At 36.6% G+C, this 23,399-nt stretch overlaps 1 protein-coding gene across 2 annotated transcripts; it reads right to left on the bottom strand.

Moving 5' to 3' along the window:
* Positions 1 to 1,045: 1,045 nt before the first annotated feature.
* On the bottom strand, positions 1,046 to 22,684 carry SYD (P-loop containing nucleoside triphosphate hydrolases superfamily protein). 2 transcript variants are annotated; one of them, XM_085670931.1, is made up of 37 exons: positions 22,526 to 22,684; positions 21,572 to 21,686; positions 21,418 to 21,479; positions 20,685 to 20,773; positions 19,932 to 20,594; positions 19,186 to 19,337; positions 18,857 to 19,008; positions 18,709 to 18,773; positions 17,962 to 18,639; positions 17,621 to 17,856; positions 17,362 to 17,459; positions 17,098 to 17,280; positions 16,795 to 16,975; positions 16,525 to 16,713; positions 16,401 to 16,444; positions 16,089 to 16,145; positions 15,584 to 15,680; positions 15,157 to 15,329; positions 14,855 to 15,068; positions 14,494 to 14,619; positions 14,282 to 14,371; positions 13,438 to 13,554; positions 13,241 to 13,321; positions 12,925 to 13,032; positions 12,459 to 12,628; positions 10,024 to 10,102; positions 9,863 to 9,937; positions 9,316 to 9,413; positions 9,124 to 9,231; positions 8,581 to 8,638; positions 8,250 to 8,477; positions 6,826 to 8,014; positions 3,615 to 6,733; positions 3,318 to 3,539; positions 3,020 to 3,214; positions 2,859 to 2,939; positions 1,046 to 2,463 (listed from the first exon to the last, which is right to left on the bottom strand). In XM_085670931.1, exons 2-37 carry the CDS (start codon positions 21,674 to 21,676, stop codon positions 1,477 to 1,479), a joined length of 10,569 nt encoding a protein of 3,522 aa, XP_085527057.1. In that variant the 5' UTR covers positions 21,677 to 21,686; positions 22,526 to 22,684; the 3' UTR covers positions 1,046 to 1,476. The 2 variants fall into 2 exon arrangements, with proteins under 2 accessions (XP_085527057.1, XP_027916125.2); XM_028060324.2 differs by having other exon boundaries at positions 17,621 to 17,796.
* Between the last annotated feature and the right edge of the window lie 715 nt (positions 22,685 to 23,399).

Raw genomic sequence — 23,399 nt, 5'->3', positions numbered from 1 at the left:
TATTTGATGTGTTTAACATAAGATTGATGATGATCATGTGATAACACTTGCAATCTGTGTGAGAATTTCATGGAGAAATCCCTTAGCTGATAAAGTAGTGTGTCTAGTGACTTAAGGATTAAAATAAGGTTGTATACTGACACTCTAATGAATTAGTCAAACTCACTTAGAGTAGACTGGTTCATGTGGTGAGAGTAGCAGGATGTCCTTCTCTTTAGCAGGATAATGATCTTAGATGATTAGGGATTAACCTTATGTGTGGTGGGTGAAACCCATTGGTAATGGATCTGCAGAACAGTAGAGGCCACCACAACCACAAGTGCAAGCAACCAGTAAATCTGATTTCACTACATATATTCAGACAATTGAGTTAGAAGATCTCTTTTATTGTTTGTTATTACCTTTAGGTGCTTATTGATTTGTTTGTTTGTAACTCGTTTACTTATATATCAAAATCATTTTTATCTAGCTTACACTTTCTCTCATCAGTTTTGTGTTTTTTTCTCCTTTTACAATGATCACCATCACTGTTGGTGTAAGCAGATATGAAAACTTATGAAAATTATTCAAATGGTAGTGATGCAACTATTTAGATTAGACATTGTTGAGATCGCTCTTTTGAGCACCTTTTGGTGACTGTTTATTTTTTAATTCCTTGCTAGTTGAGTATTCATTTTACTAATCTATTTTGTATTATGAGACATGTCTCTTATCTTGGCGTACTCTATTTTATTATAATACGTGATGTTTTGTTTATTAAAAATTATCTATTAAATGAGATAAAAAAATGAAATAAAATAAGACATTTGATATAAAATTAAAATCAATTAAATTATAAAATTACATATATACATATAAAACACTGAATGAGGAAACGGAAAATAAAATAATAAAATAAAAAATATTTATTTACTTTATAACAAAAATCTGAGACTATGTTTGGACCAACATCAAGAGAGTTTATTTTTTGAGTAAGTTTTTGCCATATCTTGATTAAATTCACTCAAGAAATTCCAAACCTTCCTACGTTTGTTGCATTCAGAAATAATCAAAATAAAACAACATTTCTTATAAAGTTTTCACTATGCTCTGTTTCATGATTAAAGATGAAATATCCTATTCATGTAGAGGTAATGGGATACCGTTTCAACCAATCGTCAATGGTAAAAACAGCTAACAATTGGACAGATGTAGGACCTATAATCATACGACAAGATTAAGTAATAGGATATCCAGCAGCAGGATATGTAAAGAAAATTACAACAAATATGTACAAAAAAATCCCTATATATATTATATTATAATATATATACAAGGGCAGGTTTCATTAGTTGGTTCCAGATTCATGGGCTCTTTCATCTCATCCAAAGCCTTTTCCAGGTGCTTTTTCATTTACAATCCGACAATGCTTCTTCCATCCTCAACTTCATATTTCTTTCTATTCCTTCTGTATTTCAGAGCAGGCACTCAACACTTCTAGGAGGAGCCCTCAGCTACAGGCGTGGATTTCTCAATGTCTTTCACTGTTTTTTCTTCATCTTCCTGGTTACAATCACCAGATTCAGATTCTTTGGTGTCAAGTTTTGCTGAAGTGTTGCCATCCAAATCCTTCTCATGTTCCGTGCATTCTGACGCCTTTTCTTGCGGTACTTGATTTTCCTGGTTACACACACCAGATTCAGATTCTTTAGTGTCAACTTCTGCTTCCGATTCTCTAGTGTCAACTTCTGCTTCAGATTCTCTAGTGTCAACTTCTGCTTCAGATTCTTTAGTGTCAATGTTTGCTTTAGACGAGTTGTCCACATCTTCACTCCCTACTGCTGAAGAGCAGATAGATGAATCCTCAACAATTGTCACAATTTCTGGCACAGCCAAACAACCTGGAGTAATATCAATCCCATCTCCCGTTACAGCTTCACAATCTTCCAATACCTGCACTTTTGCTTGGATGCAAAGTAAACCTTCCTTAGACAACCCTTCCACCTTCTCAACTGTTACTGAGGGATCCAAACAATCTGGAGTAACATCAATTCCATCTCCCGCAATAGCTTCAGAATCTTCCGAAACCTGCATTCTTGCTTGGCTGCCAACAATACCTTCATTAGATAAGCCATCCACCTTCTCAATTGATACTGAGGGATCCAAACAATCTGGAATAACATCAATCTCAGCACCCGTAACAGCTTCAGAATCTTCTGACACCTGCATTTTTGCTTGGCTGCCAACAATACCTTCATTTGATAAGCCATCCACCTGTTCAACCGATACTGAGGAATTTGGGACCTCAGATACATTTTCGATCTCAGTAGCACAGCTTTTACTATCTGTCCTGACCTCTCTGTCAGCCAGTCCTCTTGATTCAACCTGGGTTTCGATGATTCCTTGTGGACCCTCATCAGACAACGTCTTCACCTCTCTTTCCACCTCTGATGCTTTGACTACATCAACAAGTGTCCCACCAACCTAGGATGCAATACAAAATCAGAGGCCAGAAGTAATGGAAACATTAGATGAGAGATTTTCTAATGCAGACAAAACCATGAAAGCTGTACAGGTAAATATAAAATCATCGCCCAAATTGTCTAAAGTGATAATGCCCAATGCCCAACACTGATTCCATATTTAGGGCCTTAGAAGAGAAACAACGCAGTCGTGATTCTTGAAAAATGGGATGTTACAAATAAGTGTAAAATCCCAATAAACCCACCCATGCAGCCTAAATTTTAATTTGTTTTACTTTCAACTGAAAAAATTCTTACCATCAGAATATGCTTTTAGATAGAACATTAAATGAAGCAAAACAACTGACTGTAAAACCAAGATAAAAGGGTTTTGCATAGTCTAAAGGGGAGACCAACCTGTGTACTGCCTTGATCACACATCTCAGCTTCGGAATTATTATTTAATTTCTGTAGCAGTACTGGATTTGTAGATGGGCCCTAAAGAAATTAATTCATGACGGAAGTTAAAGGGAGAATTATGGCAGAAGACATTAATATGTAGGTGCAAAATAACCAACCTCACTGGTATCTTTACAGCTCCCCTCTTCAGTCAAATGTGGATCCTTGTCAGATGACAAAACAATCTTATTGTCCTCAATTATCAAGGAAGATGATGGCTCAATAACGTCACCTGATGAAAGTTGTTCTGTATTAACCCCGGCATTAGATGCATCCATTTGATTACCGATCTCAGCTTCCGAAGGATTTGGTTCCTGTAAGTTAATGAATTTTTAAGGAACTCCAGCAGAAATCATACAAGAGTAAAATTGAAGGGACAGTAACGACCAGTATACTAATAGATGCCAAATGTCATACCTCAGCATCTTCACAATTCTCTCCAGTCAATGGTTCTGCACCAGGCAATGGGCTCTTGCAGGAAATATCAGCTTTATCTTCCTCCACCGAGTAAGAAGGCAAATCTGTGCTTTTGGCCATCAGTTCTGGATCAACGCAGCCAACATCAGATGTATTCATCTCAGCCTTCTCAGATTCCGAACATTCTGATTTATGTTCCAATAACGGATTTGCAATAGGTTCCTGCATAAACAAAGTTAGTACATAATTAGAGAAAAAAATTTGAAGCCAGATCGGCTAAATATGTACAAAACATACCATAATGTCATCCCTATAATTCTCAATCAGAGGATATCTTTCGCCTGGACCAAATGAACTGAAGAGAGGGCCCCTGTCAGATAACACATTAGTATTACCTCTCTCCATCTGCAAACAAGAAGGATCATTCTGGCCATTGGAAGAAAGCCTTTCTGAATCATTCACAGAAACCTCAGAAACATCCATTTGATCACTCATTCTAACTTCTGCACAATCTCCTTTTACCAAAGACACTTGAGCCTCAGCAGAGTCGGTAACAATAATTGGGGAATCTGATGACATTTTATTGATTTCCAACGCTGGATCTTCTGGCAAAAGACCAGATCTTTCGATGTCCTTTTCAGATACAGACGTCACAACTAATTTACTGTCAGATGATACCCCAATCTTTTCTTCCTCTTTCAGTTGAGACAATGAAGGCTCCACAGCATCTGGGACAGTTATTAATTGATGAACCTTTGATTTATCAAGCAAGTCATTAGAGGAAACAGGTACCCTCAGAGACACTGACTGACCTTCAGGGCCATCAATATCAGAGGTAGAACTGACCCCTTCTTCCTTCCTCACTGAAGGAGATGAAACTAAATCAAAGCTATTCAACAAATTATCTTCAGATCCAATCTGAGAATTACCAACCGGAGATATATCTTTATCACTTAGTTCAGGTTTAGAATCCTTCAATCCATCTGATGGAGAAATACTGACAGATAGGCTTCTCGCAATTGATCCGTCTATGTTTTCTTCCTTTGTCATTGGATGAGAGGACAAATTCATATTTTCTTGAACAACGTCATGTTTTACAAGCACAGTCTCACTAATAGAAGAATTCATTAGAAAGTCCGCTTCCACTTCATCAACTTTTACTTCCTCCTGGAATCCAGAGTTGTTGGCCACATCCTTCTCCATCGACTCTTCCAAAGGATCTGAGCCCCTATTTTGCTCTTCGACCAAGGTTGACTGGGACAGGACTGCACCTTCAGATATAGTTCCCTCTACAAAACTGCCAACACCAGAATCACCTCTTAAATCATTCCCTACAGCTTCCAAACCAGAAGACTGTGGCAACACTAACCTGTCAGATGTGTCTATTTCTACATGGCAAGCCTCAGAGGAAGTCTTCGGATTGTCAATGGGATTGGGTAATACTATATTTTCTTTGGAAACAGGGTCAATATTTATCGATTTAGTAACACAAGACTGAAGCTGTTCGCATATGAAATTCACATCCTTTTTTTCTTCAGATAGAGGTTTTGAACAACTCTCGATCAACGGAGTACCATCCAAATCAGGTTCTAGAGCATCTAGATGTTTCTCAACTTTAACAGCCTTAGCACCCACAGGATCTTCCATTTCAGAAGCTGATTCTGAACACTGCTTCACAGGGGGGTCCAATGGCTTTTGAGAATCATGTTCAATTGTAATCGGATTCTCAGGTTTCAACAACTCTGAATCTGGAATGTTACACCCCACAATCCCCTCATCAGAGGAGAGTTCAGCAGAAGCTTTTGAGGCAAACTCGGTTTCATTTTTAACTTCATTTTGTTTCGAAACAATAGAAACTATCACTGCACTTGGAGGAGGATCAGTTGCAGGACTAGATGAGGTCACTTGTGGTTGATCACCTAAATTTTCAGTCTGAACCAATAACCCAGAGCTGTCAACATAAGCAAGAGACGATGCCAAAGATGGTTCTGAAGGATCCAGTTTTTCAGTAGAAATTTGTTCTGCGATATCCAGAGGTTTGTTTGTTTGTTCTGCAATATCAGTCTGAGTAGATTCAGGATTATTACTAGAAGTTGTGGGTTCCAATGGAATTAGCGTGCATCCTGTGCCACTATCAAGTGCAGAAGGTCTTAAACACTCCTCAGAAATATCAGATTGGTTTCCAAGTTTATGATCAATTACCACAAGAGATCCAGCCCCAGAAGATGAACATATCTGATGGCTACTCGAATCTATACTTAAATCACTGGTAGGAAGTCTATCAGAAGAACCACCAGTCTTTTCGACAGCACCGACAGTTGTATCAAGAGCTATTTTACACTCTGTGATTGAGTTTTCAACACAATGTTGAGTCTGTTCAGCCTTTTCTTTAACATCTGATAGCACGCTATGTTCTCCGGTAGTTGGCATATCTAAATCAGCTTTACCCTCCAAATTTGGCATAATGGATGCCGGTTCTGATTGTTTTTCATGAACATTCAACCCAGCATCCGAAGTTAGACATGCTGCACCACTAGTTGTTATATCAGAACGTGCTTTATCCTCCAAAGTCTGGTTATTGGAGCCATATACTGCAGCTTTAGTCATTACATGTCCAACAGTTGAATTCTTATCCTCACTCCCGGCGGAATCATGAGCTTTGGGCTTTGGTAAGCAAGTTCCAGAGAAAACTTCCTTCATTACCCTAGCAACATCATGCACAGAAATCTTATCCGTGGAGATAGGTGCACTATCAATCCTTGTAACTTTCAGTTGCTTATTTTGGGTAGAATTGGTTGTTCTATCTTTTCTTTTTGAATCATGACTCACTACTCCACTGGGTAAAAGGATCTCAAATGATTGGGATTGATTGATATTGGCAGTGGCTTTACCTTGCAATGAATCCCCTGATGAATTCTGTGCATGATGACTTAACTTGGGATCCTGACCCGTAACTGCATCAGGAACAACAGATAACACTGAAGCTGATTTTTTACCCCTTCGTCTTGGTGGCTCTGCTCTATTTTGAGTTTTCCGACCTTGCCTTCTGGAAGGCATGGATTCAATTGAGCCTGAAAGAGTAGATTCAGAGGCCAGAGTAGAAGGATTAATAGTGCTTAATGTACTGGGAACAATCTTTGGATTCACAGGATCTACAGACTTATTGATGGCATCAGTATTAGTTGGAGTATCAATAACTGACGGGATGCTTTTTGTGGTTTCAACGGTTTGGGTATGGGTTTTGCCACCCGAAAGCTGATCTTTTGTCACCTCAGGCACTGTTGTGAGAACTGAAGTTTCACTGCGTGTGTTATTGCAAACTTCATCAACCTTTGACGAGGTTATTTCAGAAGATTTAACAATCTTTACAGAAGCATCATGCACATTAGGATTCTTAACCTTCTCAAGATCATTCCCTGCAAAAAAAAATTGAGTTTATATCAAAGTTCTTCTCTAAAACAAATGAAAAGACTTTTAAGAACTTCAATACTACAATACCAAATTTCACCTGGAGATTTGATCATACTATCTTGACATGAAGACGTCATCACTGTCTGTTTAGCTGAATCATCTGATCCTTCCAATGATTTTAAATCCTGATCACCTAGGTTCTGTGATGCTTGGTCCTGGACAACACATTTTGATTGTAGAACATTGTTCACTTGCAAGCTCTTTAATTCAGTGGCTTTTTCACCTACAGCACTCCCTGATGATATAGGTAAATTAGTTTGATGTGAATCCTGATGTAAAACATCTGGAACTGGAGCCAATATTGGTGCCTGTTTCTTCCCCCTACGACGTGAAACTCCAGTTTGCGACTTCTGATTTTGTCCTTTAATTGGCATCTGTTCAGATGGATTAGTGGCTATCGTTTGAACCAACGTTGTATTAGAGGGTAAGGGATTGGGTGCCTGAGAATTCAAAACAGTCCCAGCAGCAGAAGATGGATAGGCTACTGGGGCCAAACTGGGAACAACTTCACTCTGGGAGATAGCTTGACCAGAAGAAGGACTCACCAATTTATTATCCAATTTCTCATTCACCTTTACATCAGGACCAACAGAACCACCCGGGACAGGAGGTGGAACCATGACCTGCTTCTTTCCTCTACGTCTAGTCCCTTCACTACCATTATTTTTCCGCCCTGCTCCTCTTGCTTGAGTAGATACAGAAACAGGAACAGCAGCTACCTGAGAATTTGGTGGAATAGTGGGCACAGGAATGGCAGGATGTGCATTAGGAGATACTCCTGTATCAGACTGCTGCACGGGTGCATTCACACTTGTAACTTCAGCAGAATGAGAAACAGAATCAGCAGCTGATGATGCCAAGTGTCCAGACCCAGATCCCTTTTGTAACTGTGTGTCTACTTCGACAGTTCCAGAAGTTACTGGAGGGCCCATCACAGCTGGGGACTTATCAGATGTTATTCTTTTCGGTCTTCCACGACCACGTTTGGCTGGGGGAGTTATCTCTTTAGCTTGCTGTACAGGCAAACTCTCCACAGATGGCAATGTTGGGGCCACTGGAGACACGGCCACCACAGGTTGGGGGTTGGAAGTAGATACAACAGAGCTGGATGTATTTGTCGGATAACTCATTTCTGCCACTTCTTTTACTTTGGGTGAATCTGGAGCTTCAACTTGACACATCTTTTCAAACTCTTCCTCTGTCCATTGCTCTTCATAGGAACGTACCTGCACAATGTTCACATCATTTAGCAATTGCATAGTACATCTAACACAAGTATGATTCTTTTGCTTTTCACACATCACATGTCAAGTTATGTTCATCAAAATTACACAAGATTAAGCCTATACAAAACTAGCAGTATGAAGGTATGTTGAAGCAGGCCATACTCATACAGAGAAAAAAGCAGGCAAGGAATACAATTGATCGCAAAATCTAAATGAATAAAATTTATAGACAAACCTCTCTTGCACGCTTTCCCCTGCCATATTGTTGAGTATCAAGGCCTCCAAGATATCCACCCTTTCGCTTTACTCCACTAGATTCTACCACAACCTTAGGCACGTCAGATATCTTCATTGCTTCATAGAACTGTTTCAGATCTTCATCAGTAACCAGACGAGCAGGAGGTGGAGGAATAAGATCAGATCCATCAGCTGTCTGTCCATGCACCAATTTGTTCCATGTAGCCTGCAACATTTTTTTAGGAGCACCATTGAGATTCTTCGTTTCACAATAGTAGTTAAAAAGCTATAGCTCTGCTGATGAAAAACCTAAATACACAATACAATACCAGCTCATCTTCCTTCCTTTTTTTGTCAACGGCCTCAAATATATCTAACTCTGTTTCGCTGCAAAACAAAACCAAAATATGCATCAATTCTCTTTTCTTTTTCTTCTCTCTTCTAACACAATTTGGGTAGAAGAAGTAGCCAAAAGTGGGAAAATTAAATTATAAGGTAGTTATAATGTTATTTTAAATGCAATTACAATGGAGAAACAAAACATTTGCAATACTTAAAGATCTTATCAATAATCAAAGGTTTTAATGGCACCATGTAGAAAGTAACACTATAATCTGAGATTTCAGTCAGCATAGCAGAGGGTATAATGCTGAAATGGCACTAATACATCAGGAATCACATTATTAATTAATTAAATGGAGAATGTAAAAATACATCTCCAATTACTACTACACCCGCCAAGCTGTCATTCTCAAAAATCAACACAATTAAATATGCATAAAAGACAAAATCAAACAACACGATCATCATACAGCACGGATAATAGGCTGTAGACAACAAACAGGTGGTGAGAAAAAGATTCAAAAGAGAACCTGCGGGCTAAGACATCATTTAGAGCATCATCATCCAAAACAGGTGCAGCTTCTTCTTTCTTACACTCACGTAGGAGTGCTTCTAAGTATTCTCTTCGATCTTCAGCACTACAAATAATCACAGACAACAGAACTTCAGAACTGACTCAGAAATGTCATCAGATAAAAGTGAAATATGACAGCATTAAAAACCTTGTATTATTATCAAAAAAACCAGCAGTAATGCTCTGATTAGCAACACCAAGTTTGTGCTCAGCTGAAGCTCTGACTTGTTCTTCAACAGTTTGAACCTTATTAAATTGCAAGCAGAAGAAGCAACTTCAGCATATATGAAAAAAATAGAACTGAATTTTCAGTCACATTATAGCATCAAAAAGTAAAAAGCTACCATCAATCTGAACCATTAAGCAGGCAAGGTAGATACCAGAAAAAGTCAACCACTTTAGAAGCCCCCAAAAAAAAGAATAAAGGGACGAAATATCAATATAATGACAACAAAATATGTAATTCACTATGGTTTTAAAGAATAGTAATACAAATGTTTTACAATAAAAAAAAAAACTGTATTTCAAAGCTAAATCATTAATGCAGAAAGCAGTACAAATTAAACAGCGTTTGCCTCAAGTACTCACCACAGGCTATACATGTATTAAAAACTATTCCCCAGGGAAAATATAACTCAAATCATGTATATTTAAACAATTCGATATATGACCGTTTCAAAGGGAAAAGTACTAACAGTTTCAAACCGAAGAACAAGAACATCCCTCTTTTGACCAATTCGATGAGCCCTAGCTTGGGCTTGAAGATCAACCTGAAAATAAATCAACAAATATCACATTAATTACTCACAAAAGCAAACAAGTTATTTAGAAAATCATATGAAAGAAATTCCGTTGCCTGGGGATTCCAGTCAGTGTCAAATAAGATCACTGTGTCAGCGGCTTGAAGATTCACTCCAACGCCACCAGCTCGAATGCTTTTTTAGACAATAGATGAATGTCAGAAATATAAAAGATAATATAACTTAATGGTTTATCAAGTATACAACAGGAATTAGCTCTGATTTCATAGGTCCTTTCAGATTACATCTAAACAACATGAAGTAATATGGGGAAAGAATTGTTAAACAAATTTCAAAACAAACTCCCTCCAAAAAACTACAGGAAAAAATAATTACAACGTATACCAAATTTAGCACAAGTTTTCAATTATAGGAAGACAAATGATAACTTCCAAGTTACAGCGGTGAAATATCTGCAAGCACAATCAAAATAAGGCTTATTTGGGCTTACGACCTAGTTAAGTCCCACAAAACCATTGATATGCTCTAGCTTAAAACATTTATAGGCAATGGAGAACTAGACACAATGTTTCATATACTCGAGGGCGGCGCATAGCAGCCAACCCAAAAAAATGCTAGTGCAGGACAATGTGATGACTGCTATTTTGAATTTAGTCTATAATATATATGTGTATCTATATCCTTCAACTGCTAATTAATATTATTTTTATATATATTTTGTTATTCTAATTCATATTATTTCATTAATTCTGTATAGTCATTACATTTTTTACATATTATACGTTGCAATTATCTCTATTGTATAATACAATACAACTAAATAATATACTTATGCATAATGCCTTGTTTATATTTTTAATATTACGATTTTTTTTATATTTTTACAGAAGCATATAATTCATAAAAAAAAAACAGTAAAAGAACCCTTCCCTAATTATTAGACTGCTTTGGTTCAATGGGGACTCGGGCCCAACATCCTACCTGACTTTATAGACCAAAAAAAACTAGCAACTTTCTCGCATCAGCCATCCAGCAGTCACGTACTCACAGACCCAAACTATCTCTTCTCTAGAAAACCTTTTGCAAGCCCAGACAAGACTGAGCAACTGCAGAATGGTCACATACCACCAAAGATGGCCACCAGGTACTTTTCAATGTGGCTTCCTTATTTCTCCTGCTATACCTTATCAGCCTTTGTCTATCGGTGCCTTTTGTATGCTGTTGATATTGATAATAAAATGATCAAGTTCGGGAGCCGCAATCTATTTAGGTCCTAATATAGACTATTGGTGATCAAGAAACAAACTGTTTTAGCCTGGTCAAGCCCAGAAGTTGAATATAGGAGTCTTTGGATCTTTGGATTCAAACTTTGTTAGTTGGACTCTATGAAGCCTCGATACGACACGGATATGGACACGAAGATACGGCTCACTTGAAAAACATAGTACACGGAACACAATATGTATCTACATATTATTTTCAAACTTTCAACTAACACATTGTCAATTAACACAAAAATGAATATAATTTATCTATCTAATATCCAAAAAAGTGAAAAGTAGTGATCATATAATACTTTTTCCTTATTTTTATAATCATAATAGAAACTTATGTGATAAATTTACAAGTTTTTTGATTTTTTAGAAAATCATTGAATTTGAGGTTATTAACATTGTGTTAGAGTCATGTTAAAACAAAAAAAAAAATATCTTTCAAATTGGACATTTTACTGGTACGTGTCGTACGAGTGTCGGTATCCGATATGTGTCGGACACGGGACACGCCATTGATGAGACGTGTCCGAGCTTCATAGGTTGGACTTGCTATTCCTCATCTCACTCCTATTGCTTGTTGTGATCATCTCAGTGCAGTCAATTTAACTCAAAATTCGGTTTTACCAGCCTAGATTAAACGTATGGAACTAGATCTCTTCTTTGTCAGAGAAAAGGCTCTAGCCAAGCAGCTTGTGGTGCAGCATATTCCTGAATGAACTTATATAGCTCTTTTTGAGAAAACAACAGCAACAACCAGCTTAGGTACCAATTGATAAGCACTAACCCACTAGGGGAACTCATCCTTCAATGTTAGTTGTTAAGTTGGCAGAACTAAGCACCTAAATACTCTACTGAGCATTTCATTCTACTTGATGTGCAACTTAGGCACTCCATAATACACAAATCCATCTCATGCATGAAAAGAAAAAAAAAACACAACCATGATAAGAAAATAGAAAAGAAAAACATTTTCTACATCATCAAAACCTCGTAATACACATTGTATTCAGAAAATGAAAACAGGAAATCATGACAAATAGAAAAAAAAATTCTAAAACCAAATAGAGCCTAAAATTTATTATGTAATTCCAATAACAAAATATAGATTAAGATTTGAACAAAAGTCCATATATGTAGATGTCAATAGTAGGCATTCAACTAAATATCTTAAAAACCACCCTCCCCCAACCCTAACAAAAACGTTTTCCCCCAGTTCAATTCTTTTAATTAAGTGCTGCAGTAGACATTTAAGTTACCTGAGCAAGAAAATAAAATATGGAGAATCAGGTTGGTTAAATAGTTCAATCAGAGCACCGCGATCACCTCCTGATGTATGTCCATCCAACCGAAGGTACCGATACTGCTTCAAGGTTAGGTACTCCTCCATAACATCCAGCAGCCTGGTCATTGTTGAAAAGAAAAGAACCTGAAAGGCGTAGGCAATATGTAGATATAAGACAATAAAAGCTAAATTTCCAAAACAAAAACGTTAATAATAAGGTACCCATTACAACAAGTTTACTTTCATAGATTTGGCAGAGGGAGAATGAATTGTCAAACACATTCCAAATTAAAAGCAGCTAGTAGATCTTAAACAAACAAATGCAAGCATGGAAAATAGGATTCCAAAATATCTTCAGTTATAGCAAGTCAAAACAATACTGACAAGAAATAAATTAAATCTATAGTAGTTTGGCAATGATTATATAGGATACTTCATACCCGATGATCTGTAGCCTTTAATTTAGGCAATAAACGGTCCAACATTTCAAGCTTCCCACACAGTCGAATAATTGGTGGCAGATAATGTTTAGGTATGAAGTTATCCACCTGCAAAGAGCAAAGAGTCATACTGCAGCATAACAAAAAGTAAAGAATAACAAATACATAATCACAATACTTCACTGACTGCCGAAGCAGTCAAATAAACAAAATTGACTTTTCAGACAGAGAACACACTATTTTGGAAGTGTAACATATAGCCTCTGTAAAGAAATTTATTTCTTTCTGGATGAAGCTGGATGAGATATAAACATACCTCCTCCGCATGAAGCTGGCTGAGATATGGATGATTGCATATATTTCGAAGCTCCATGACAGAGTTGTGTACTGATCGAGCCTAACAATTATAAATTTCAATTAGACCAGCTGAGCAAGGCATGTATGTTTTCTATATCTAATATTAAAAGGTTAAGAAACAGCGTCTAACACATAATAAAGTAATCAAAAAGATACCCTTGAAGAGCCAATAGAACCAAGATTTTCTTCCACCCTCTTCATCAAAAGCTTTTGATATGAAGAAGCCTCACATCTTATTAGTCTCTCGATCTTCTCAGGGAGCTCGTTTTCAACCTAAAATAAATTGTAAGCAAAAGAACAGTAGAATGAGGATTTCAGAATCTAATACGCCTTCAAGGACGTGTGAAACACAATGAAAAAAACTGTTTTACTTGATTTCATCACAAATCCAAAAAATCAGAAAACAAAATGAAAACATAAAAACCTTTTTTTAAGTTAAAAGAAAATCAAAGAAATGAAAAAATAAAGCATTTTTTCAAAGTAGAAATGCTAAAGTGCAGCTTTCAAAAATCATAATTCAATTCATAAAGCTTGATACAAAAAAGAGAAAAGACTTTGGTCGAGTAACAGACTGACTTGAACAATGTAGAACATTTCATCCATATAACAACAATTCTATATTACACAAGATATTCATAAAAATTCTAGTAGCATTAAGAAGCTCATTTTTATAATGTTTTATGACGCCTTAACTCCATATTTTATAATTTAAGAGCAGTTATAATCAAAAAAATTATAAAGATACAACTGAAGAAGACAACAACAACAACAACAACAAAATGAATTATGAATGTATAGAAGAGGCATATACGTTGATAACATCATATGGACATATGGGTATGCCCATAGTTACATACTACGAAGAAGGAAGTATTGATATAAAGAGTCAAAACAAATCATAAGCCACATACTGATAAAGAATAAACCCTGTCCATAGAATACAGAAACTCAAGGAGGAGCAGGAACTACACTTATTAAGCTTGAGTTCAGTATTAAAAACCTTGTGTTTCAATCTCCTGAGTACAAAGGGTCTCAAAACTTGGTGCAGACGATTTATGATCAAGAGATTTTCCTCCTCGGATAATAGAGCCTATTCAGTATTTATAATAGAAAATAACACAATTAATACATAAAAATCAATGAGGCTTAAATTGAAGTCAAGAATATGTAAATTTAATGACTGTGTGTGTATATAAATAATCCAAAACTTACTTCATCCGGTGAGCTATCTCCAGCACTCTCAAATGGCTTATTAAACCATTGAGAGAAGTCCTCCGATGAATTGAATATGTTAGGTAACAAGAAATTAAGTAGTGCCCATAGCTCTTCAAGATTGTTCTGCATATAAATATAAATTATAAAATAATGAAACCAGTAGTCATATATATCATTAAATGTTATAAAAGAAGGGCAAAAGTGAAATAAAGGGCATATCAAGAGCCTCCAATAAGGGTTGAGCAGAACCTTTAATTTATTCCCAAGAAGCGTGCACACACACACACATACATACATATATATACACACACACACACACACACACACATATAAAGCTAAAAAGAAAAGGGAAAAAAACCTGCAAAGGAGTTCCAGTTAATAGCAATCTGTGAGAGCTCTGATAGTGTTTCAAGTCGGCATTCAACTTGCAAGAAGCATTCTTTATGCGATGGCCTTCATCAATTATTATATAATGCCAATGTATTTTGCTCAGCTTTGGTCTATCATGCTTATTCATCAAATATTCATACGTAGTCAAAAGAACATTGAATTTCTGGTGAACTATCCTTTCCCTAAAATATGAAAGAACTGATAAGACACACACCAAGGCCATAAGCAATAAAACAGATTCAGGGAGTTAATATCCTAAAGTCCAATTACTTGAATAATCGACGTCTCTCCTCCGGCGGTCCAGCATAGACAATTTTATGAACACCAGGAGCCCAGAAGTTTATTTCTGAGTCCCAACCAGGAAGAACCGAAGAGGGCACAACCACGAGAAATGGTCCTCTATCATTTTTTGTTTCCATCAGATAGCAAATTAAAGAAATAACCTGTAAAATAAGACATTAGGACTTTACAGATACAAATTATCTTAAAACCTCTTTATTACAATATGATGATCCATTCTCTTTAGCATATACACATTTACTGAAATAACAAGAGCAAAGTCCCCAAAAGAAAAAAAAAATATTCAGCATGGATAAAGAGAGAAAATAACACGCTACCAAATAATAATTAAAATAGGAAGGATCCAAATAGGAACCCAACTACGTATACTAATCTCCTCAGTTCACCAAAATTGTACCTGTACTGTTTTACCCAGTCCCATTTCATCAGCAAGAATTCCATTCAAATGATTGTTGTATAGGGAAACCAGCCACCTCAAGCCATTCATTTGATATCTAAGGACAAAATGTTCAATTAGAAAGAATATAAGTCCTTATATCCCAAAAAAATGGAGAATGGAAGTCCAAAGCTCTTGCTTGTCAAACGAGATTTAATAAAACTAACGAAGATATGCGAAAAGTGAGAAGGACAAAATCCCCACTGAGACAAATTATATGCAGAATTTCATAAATAAAAAAAAGGACGAAAAGTGCAACAAAAAAATTTGGATCTCCATTGCAACACATGAGCATATGTATCCAACTAAATAACATGCATTATAAAAAGGCAAATATTTAACTTACTCCCTCAAAGATTCAATTTTTTTTTTCACTTTTAGACTGATTTCTTTTTTTATTTCCGTAATTCTGCATATGTATCCAACTAAATAACATGCATTATACAAAGGCAAATATTTAACTTACTCCCTCAATTTCCCTCCTTGCAAACTAGATGGCTGTTCTGCAATGCTCTCCTTTATACTGCAAGGGTAGTAAAAATCCTTAGAATGAAGCAGGATTACTAAACATAGTGGAAATTTCACATACGTATTTATAGACTAAAGGAATCAATGCACTATGAACACTTTTTGATCCTTTGACACAAAAACTAAACCAGTAAATCCCAGTCTCTCATGTAGCTTATCCTATCATTAATAGCAAAAGTATAATATAAGCAACTTACACTACCAAGAAATTTTCTTATTAGATATTACAATAGCACAGAACTAGGAGTACCTGTGAGCCATCTTATAATACTTCTCATTACTTTCCATATAATGCTGCAAAAGGAATTGGAAAAATAAGTCGCATGTTTTATAACGCAAGATACCTAAGAAAGAGATGCATAAGACAAACTTGCCTTTGCCTGGTCACTTTCATCCTCGTTTTCTGTTTCACTATTCTCAAGAAAACTGACATGACCTGTATCATCAACCTCCTGTCCTAAACGCCCAGCAGCAGCCTTTGCTTCCTGTAGCTTGGACCCAAGCTTTTGAAGATACTTCTCAGTCTCTTTAAGTAGTTGCTTTACACGATCTGATTTCGCATCCTAATGTACCAACGAAAATGGCATTGAGTATAAACATATAAGCCCTGTATCCATTTCTAACAAATAAGAAAACAAACAAACCTGCACCATACGAAGATATCCCTCCACATCATTTATTTTCAGTAAATTAATCTTTTCCCGCTGGATTCTATCAATTTTTTCACGATGAATGCGTTCTTTTCTTTTATGGAACTCCTTCACGTATCTATTGAAACCTTTCCACCGTTCCCTCTTGATTTTGAATACATCATCAAGCTTTTCCCTAGATTTCCGGTAATAATTGAGGAAAGGAGTAAGGAGAGCACTGATTAGTTATCAACTACAATGCAGTGGAAAAATTAAGAGGTAGAGAAGTCAATTAGAAATGGGACCACAAACACATACTTGTGAACCTCTATCTCACTGAAAAACTCCTTCTGCCTCTCACGAATCCGTTTCTGACGCTCTTCCTTCATTTTCTGCTCAAACCTTTCAGGTTTGACCCTTCTACCATGCCTATGTTTCTTAATTGATTTTAAATGATCCATCTCGGTTGTAATTGGTTTGAAAAAATCGTTCAGAAAATCACTGGACCACAGAGGAAGAATACACTGTCAAACTGAAAATTGAAGAAAATAACCAGTTTATCCCACACAACACGGAAATTACCTCCGGAGACGTCGTTGGAGCTCTAATAGTTGAAGTTTTTTTAACTCTATGACACTTTTGGTTTTAGCAGAAATATCTTCAGAGGAGCTCACATTTTCCTACAATACATCGAATGAAGCACAGGTAATGAATTTTACATACTGTGCAGTGATTATGAATAACACATTTTGTATGTGCAGGGTGAAAATATTATTTAAATGTTCAAGGAGAACATACTAAGCGCTAAACCAGAAAAAGTGACAGTTAAAAGAGAACAAACCTTTAACTTGTGAAAACTAGTAGCCATTCTTTGCTTTGTTTTATGCTGTTTTTGTACCCACTTTTGCTCAACTAGAAGCCTCTTTCTCTGCTGATCCATGATCCATCTCTCTGACATTGTATATTTTGGAGAAGATGGCAAATCGCCTGATACCAACCTCTCATTCCCATCTTGCTCTGTAGCAAAAGAGATACCATGCTTTAATGCATTATCAACCGGAACTGTTTTAAAGCCATCTGAAAGTAATCCCGATCCATATTAAAAAAGTAATCAATGCAGAAAACATTAAGCTGTAAAGAAACTGACTGTAATAGCATGGCTATATTGAGTATGGTTTACACCTGGAGAAACATGTTTTATCATCACATTTCCATCCTTCATCATGGTTGCTCCATGGGGATCACTTTCGGTCCCTGGAACAGATTTCCATTGCTCTTTCAAGGAAAAAGAAGACAGATTGTGATTCCGCGAACCACAATTGTTACCAACATTTTGAAACTGACTAGGAATATTCTCTCTTCTTTCTATAGGCAACTCATGTTGAATAGTAGAGATCTGTGGAGGTCCCTTTGAAGCCTCATTAGCACCAGAAAAACCAGTCCAGCTATTTGGACCAACAACAGATGATTGGTTAGATCTTCCTACTGGCATATTACTGGTGTCAACATCATCAAAATGATTACCAACTACAGCTCCTCTTGTACAAGAAGAATCTTGCTGCTGACATGAAGTGACTGAGGAAGCCTGTGTGGTCACTCTTTCTTGGATCCGCCTTTCTACATCTCTTTTTGTGACATGTAGATTACCTTTGTCCTCCATCGTTCTTGGGCTCTCCGTTCCCTTTGACAAAGAGTCAGCCTCAACAATTTTACCAGCTGAAGAGGAACCTGAAGGGTTTTTATCTGTCAGTCTCACATTGCTTGGGCCTCCGAATGGCATCATGACCCCAGAGGCATTATTTGATTCATTAAAAGATTGTGATTTTCCCTTGTGGTCAATTAGATCTTTGCGAGAACCATCTGTATTACCATTATCTGTTAGTCAATGAAGATGGTCAATGTGTGAAATAAAATATAAAGACTAGTCACCTTCTCTAGAAAAGGCTGTTCCAAGCGCAATTTCAAGATGTAGTTTCTTTGGTGCCAGGCCATTCCTGCACATTTAAAAACAAAGTTTCACATTAAAAATATTCAATTCCATTTTCTCAAACCAATAGATGGTAGCCAAACTGCCTACCTAAATGCAAGAAAAACAAGGCACTGAGCACGAAGCTGTTTTAACTGTTGTTCTTTGAAAGGCATGACAGGAACAGTGGATTTTCCAGTGTCTCTTGGAGGAACACCTTGTCTAAGCATAGTCATTTCAGAGCCACTATTTTGCCTGCCAACCTGTCAATAAAATTACATGGTCAAGTAATCAAGTTGACTATACATAAATAACATAGTCAATAGAGAATAAAAGAAGCAGAATAACTTTTAAAGTACAATGAGTATAGCTGGTGGGGGGAGCAGGTAATACGGCTTACAGATAAACTATGAGGCAAAAAAATAGTAAACATCAAGTACCTGAGAAATTTTATGTCCATCAGCTAAATTAGTAGAACTACCCCCATCACGCTCAACTGCACCACCATACTGCATTGAATTTGAGAAAGCTTCGGCCATTGAAGATGCACTAGCTGGAAATCCCATCCCTCCATGAACCTTTGCATAAGCACCTGAAATTAATAATTTTTTTTCCATCAAGAACTGTGGGAAAGAAATTCAAAATTATAGCTCTATTTCCTTTATCAAATATAATTCAGGCAAAATTGTTCCTCGGTCATTCTCCTCCTTAATGACCCAATCGTGATGATGATCTGACAGCACAGAATACTCAAATGATTTAGGCACGGCCATGTATGACTGACAACAGAACTACTGTTCAAGAAAACTTTGACTCATAATTTCTTCCATTCCATTAATTATACACACGCATAAGCTCTTCTAAGAAGTCTTGAGTCAAACCTCAACACTGGCACTCAAATATTTGGCATTGTTATTTTAGTATTATATATATATTCCAAAATGTTAGCAGTTCCTAATCCCACGAGCTCAATTTCATCAAGTTATATCATGACTTACGGCAGAAATTTCTCCAAATCCCTTGCTTAAGCCAAGGGATGGAGGTGTAACTGCCGCATTGACCTTTCTGCCATTGTTTTACCAGGAACAACATTAGAAGAAGTGGAACATAAGATTTTTTATAAGAAGCAATCCAGCAATATTTTGATCACACATTCAATCTCATTGTGTACAACTTAAGGAAGTACCTGGCTGCTTTCCTGAAGCAATATGTGCAGAGGAAACTTCCGAGTCTTCAGCATACTTCGAATTAGGTGCTCGCACCATTGGATTGCCAATCTTTGTCAAATCAGTTTGCTTTGCCAATAAATGATGACCTTCTTGGTTTGCTCTAAGCATTGTTCTCATGCTACCAGGCAAAGTTGAAACATTCTCCATTTGACCACTATTTGGAGCCATATTAAAGTTGGTTAGTTCCCCGCTTTTAACTGGAAGACCATCCGACGATTCAGCCTTGGTCATTTTCCCCTTCCTTGCACTAACACCAGTATTGCGAGGATCCAGCTGAGGACTGTCAACGTGCAATTCCACAGGGGATGATGTATCTGCCCTCTTTCTTTTTGTCGTAGCTTTCTTACCATCCTTTTGATTTGACTGTTTGTCCCAGTTAGCAGTATCACGTCTGTCTTGAGACTGTGAATTAGCAGACCTAGAATCCAAACTAGATGGACTTCCTTGATCAAAAGACTGGCTACTCCTCTGAGCCACAGATCCTTGATAATAATCAGGTGCTCCACCACTTGGCGCAACCGGTGGCCGACCAGAAGCATAAGGGTCCATTTTGGACACCTCATTTTCCACAAGGCCCCCTCTAGAATCTTTTGTAACATTCACTGGCTGCGAAGAAGATCCTGCAAATTATCAAACATTGAAATCAAAAATCAAACAAAAATCATCACAAAGATCCTTTCTGCAATTAGCAAACATTCGCTGTTAATTACCAATTTGAGGACCACCAGTCAACGGAAGACGAGATGACTTCAATGCTTCAATATCAAGACCATGTTGATTGATGACAGTCTCCATTGCCCTTATTACACGCAACATTAAGTCAGAAGAAACAGCATTGAGCATGAAACAAAATATTGGATCTAATTCCCAAACAAACAGTTTTGAAGCCAAGAATGACAAGTATTAGTTTCATTATATCCGCAAGATGAGCCTCATAATTGCGAATTATGTTTGTTATCTATTTGAAAAAGCAATCAAATCAAGGTATTCGCGTGGGAAATAGCCATCAGTTCGAATCATATGTTACCCTAGCCCAAATTACACAAAGTAACAAAATACATCCGACCTCTTTTCCTTCTGGAAACAGAATACAGAGTACAAAAATAAAATAAAATCACATTTATTTAAACTACACATGATGCAGTTAAACAAACCATTCCGGTGGTTATTTCATTTTCCATCACACATGGAAAAGCTGGTTAATATCCTCATGAAAAAATGTGCCATGGACCTAAACCAGGTTTGACCGAAAGTATAGGAACAAAAATATTTTACTCATACCTTTAGTAGCATGATAGGACGAGCTAAAAAGTAAACATGCGTCCCAATTGAACAATCAGAATCAAATATTCGAATTTGTTACGCTAGTTCACTTAAAAAGATGAGGTCTAAACAAAAACAGCTAAATAATTGCATATGGATGAATTAGGATGGGCATTTTACCTTGATATCACTTGATATGGCATTGAATGCTCCTTCCCACTAGATTTCATGTGTTGTAGTATCTGAAACATACATCAAATTAATCACAGGCATACCTAGTCTTTTAAGCAGTTGAAGTTTAAGTTTTTTATCATTAAGAGAAAGCAACACACACCACGTAGAGTTTAGTAGCCAGCTTGGCTGGCTCATCTTTAGAATCTTGAATGAGTTTATGCAGAAATTTTGCAGCCTCCAATTCCACATTCTGTGAAGAGGCCATCTCATCCGAACTGCACAACCAAAATATTGTGATTTCAAGAAAAACTTAGACGAGCTGGAGATATCAGGGTAGCAAACCTATCATTTTAAGCCAAAGAAGAGAACCAGCAATTAACAATGATATAATTCCCACCAATAAGGACATGGGGGAAGTTAACATTTCCGAAAATCTAGTTTTTAACCAAGCCAAATGACACAGTGTTATCCATATGGCAAACTTCACCTGGTGGGACAAGGCTTTTGTTGTAGGGTGACTAAACTCAACACAAATACAACAGAATTCCAGTGTCAATAGCATACAGATAAACACGGTAAGGCAAGCTTTTATGCCAAGCTCCCAAAAATAAAAGGAAAAAACATTAATTACGCAAATACATGAAACAATTGGCCACTGTTTTAGTATCAGAGACAAAAAATCAAAGGAAACATAACCATATTAAGGAACATATCCATTGGGAAAAGAAACGAACAGTTCCCAACTCGCTACCTGCTCCCCTTATGCCCTACCTCGAAACCTTCCGAACGAAACATTGCATATCCAGTCATCCCCAAACCCATCACCATTAGAATAAACCCCCATTCCCCTTCCACATCCCAAAACAAAACAAAACGCTTGTTTACGAAATTCCCCAAAGAAAAGCACAAAGACGCATAGTCGACACTGAAACAATGAAAATCCCTGAAAACTTTCAAATGCAAGCCGAACCCTACACGGCAAAGTTCGCAATCAGCGAATCTGAGAAAAACGAAGAGGAATCTCCCGAAAAGGAAAAAGTAGGTCGAATTTCGAAATTGCGCTTACAGATATTCAATTGGCAAGAAGCGAGCGTCGAGAATCGGAGAGGATTACCTGAAGCTCGGAAATCCGAGAAATGACACGATGTTCAGCTACCTACATAGACAAAAGCGCGCGCTGACACGGATAGTCTCACAGAGAAGTCGTAAAATCTGGTTTCAAGAATCACGCTGCCTGTGAAGACGAAACCCCGTCTTTGTAGAAACAGTGAGAAGACGATCCCAAACAAAGCCTTATATGTCACACGAGTGTGGAGGCCAGTTCCGTGTGAATTCTACATTTTTTTTTTTTACGTATTTTATGAAGAAAACCACGAGGAAAAGAAAATACACACTTTCTTCTTCTTTTACTTTAGTTGTAAAAAAATATCACAAGAATTTTAACGGTGAATGTTTTTTATATAGCTAAAATTTATAACATATAAAATAATTTATAAATAAAAATCGTAATGAATAAAAAACATAAATTCTATTTTAAAATTATAATGAATAATTTAGGTTGTGATGCGAAATTATTTTCAATTACTGCAATTTTTATTTAATAATAAAATAACTAATTTATACAAGAGAGGTTTGGATAACGAGTTTTTTTATCCATTTGTTTAAATTTTATTAATAATATTAATAAATTATACGCGTATATGCATTATCTAGTGGAGTATGAATTTGATTTTTTCTTTTCAATGCAGTAATTGAAAGAAAAATGAGACCAAAAGTTAAAATGTTTTGGAAAATAAAGTGTTTAATTTAACTTTTTCTAAGGCTTAAATAGTCATTTGGTCATAGTTTTTGTGAAGTTTTTTCAGTTTGGTCGTACTTTTGAAATTGTTTTTAATTTGATTATACTTTTCGTTAATTCCATTCAATTAGATCATTTTTTCTAACTTCGTCTAAATAGTTAAAGGAATAGTGACCAGCGTGGTTCGTTT

The sequence above is a fragment of the Vigna unguiculata genome, chromosome 3, assembly GCF_037176805.1.
Source record: "Vigna unguiculata cultivar grain cowpea cultivar isolate G323 ecotype 2 chromosome 3, ASM3717680v1, whole genome shotgun sequence".
NCBI lineage: Eukaryota > Viridiplantae > Streptophyta > Magnoliopsida > Fabales > Fabaceae > Vigna > Vigna unguiculata.
This window is presented reverse-complemented; position numbering and strand designations above follow the sequence as displayed.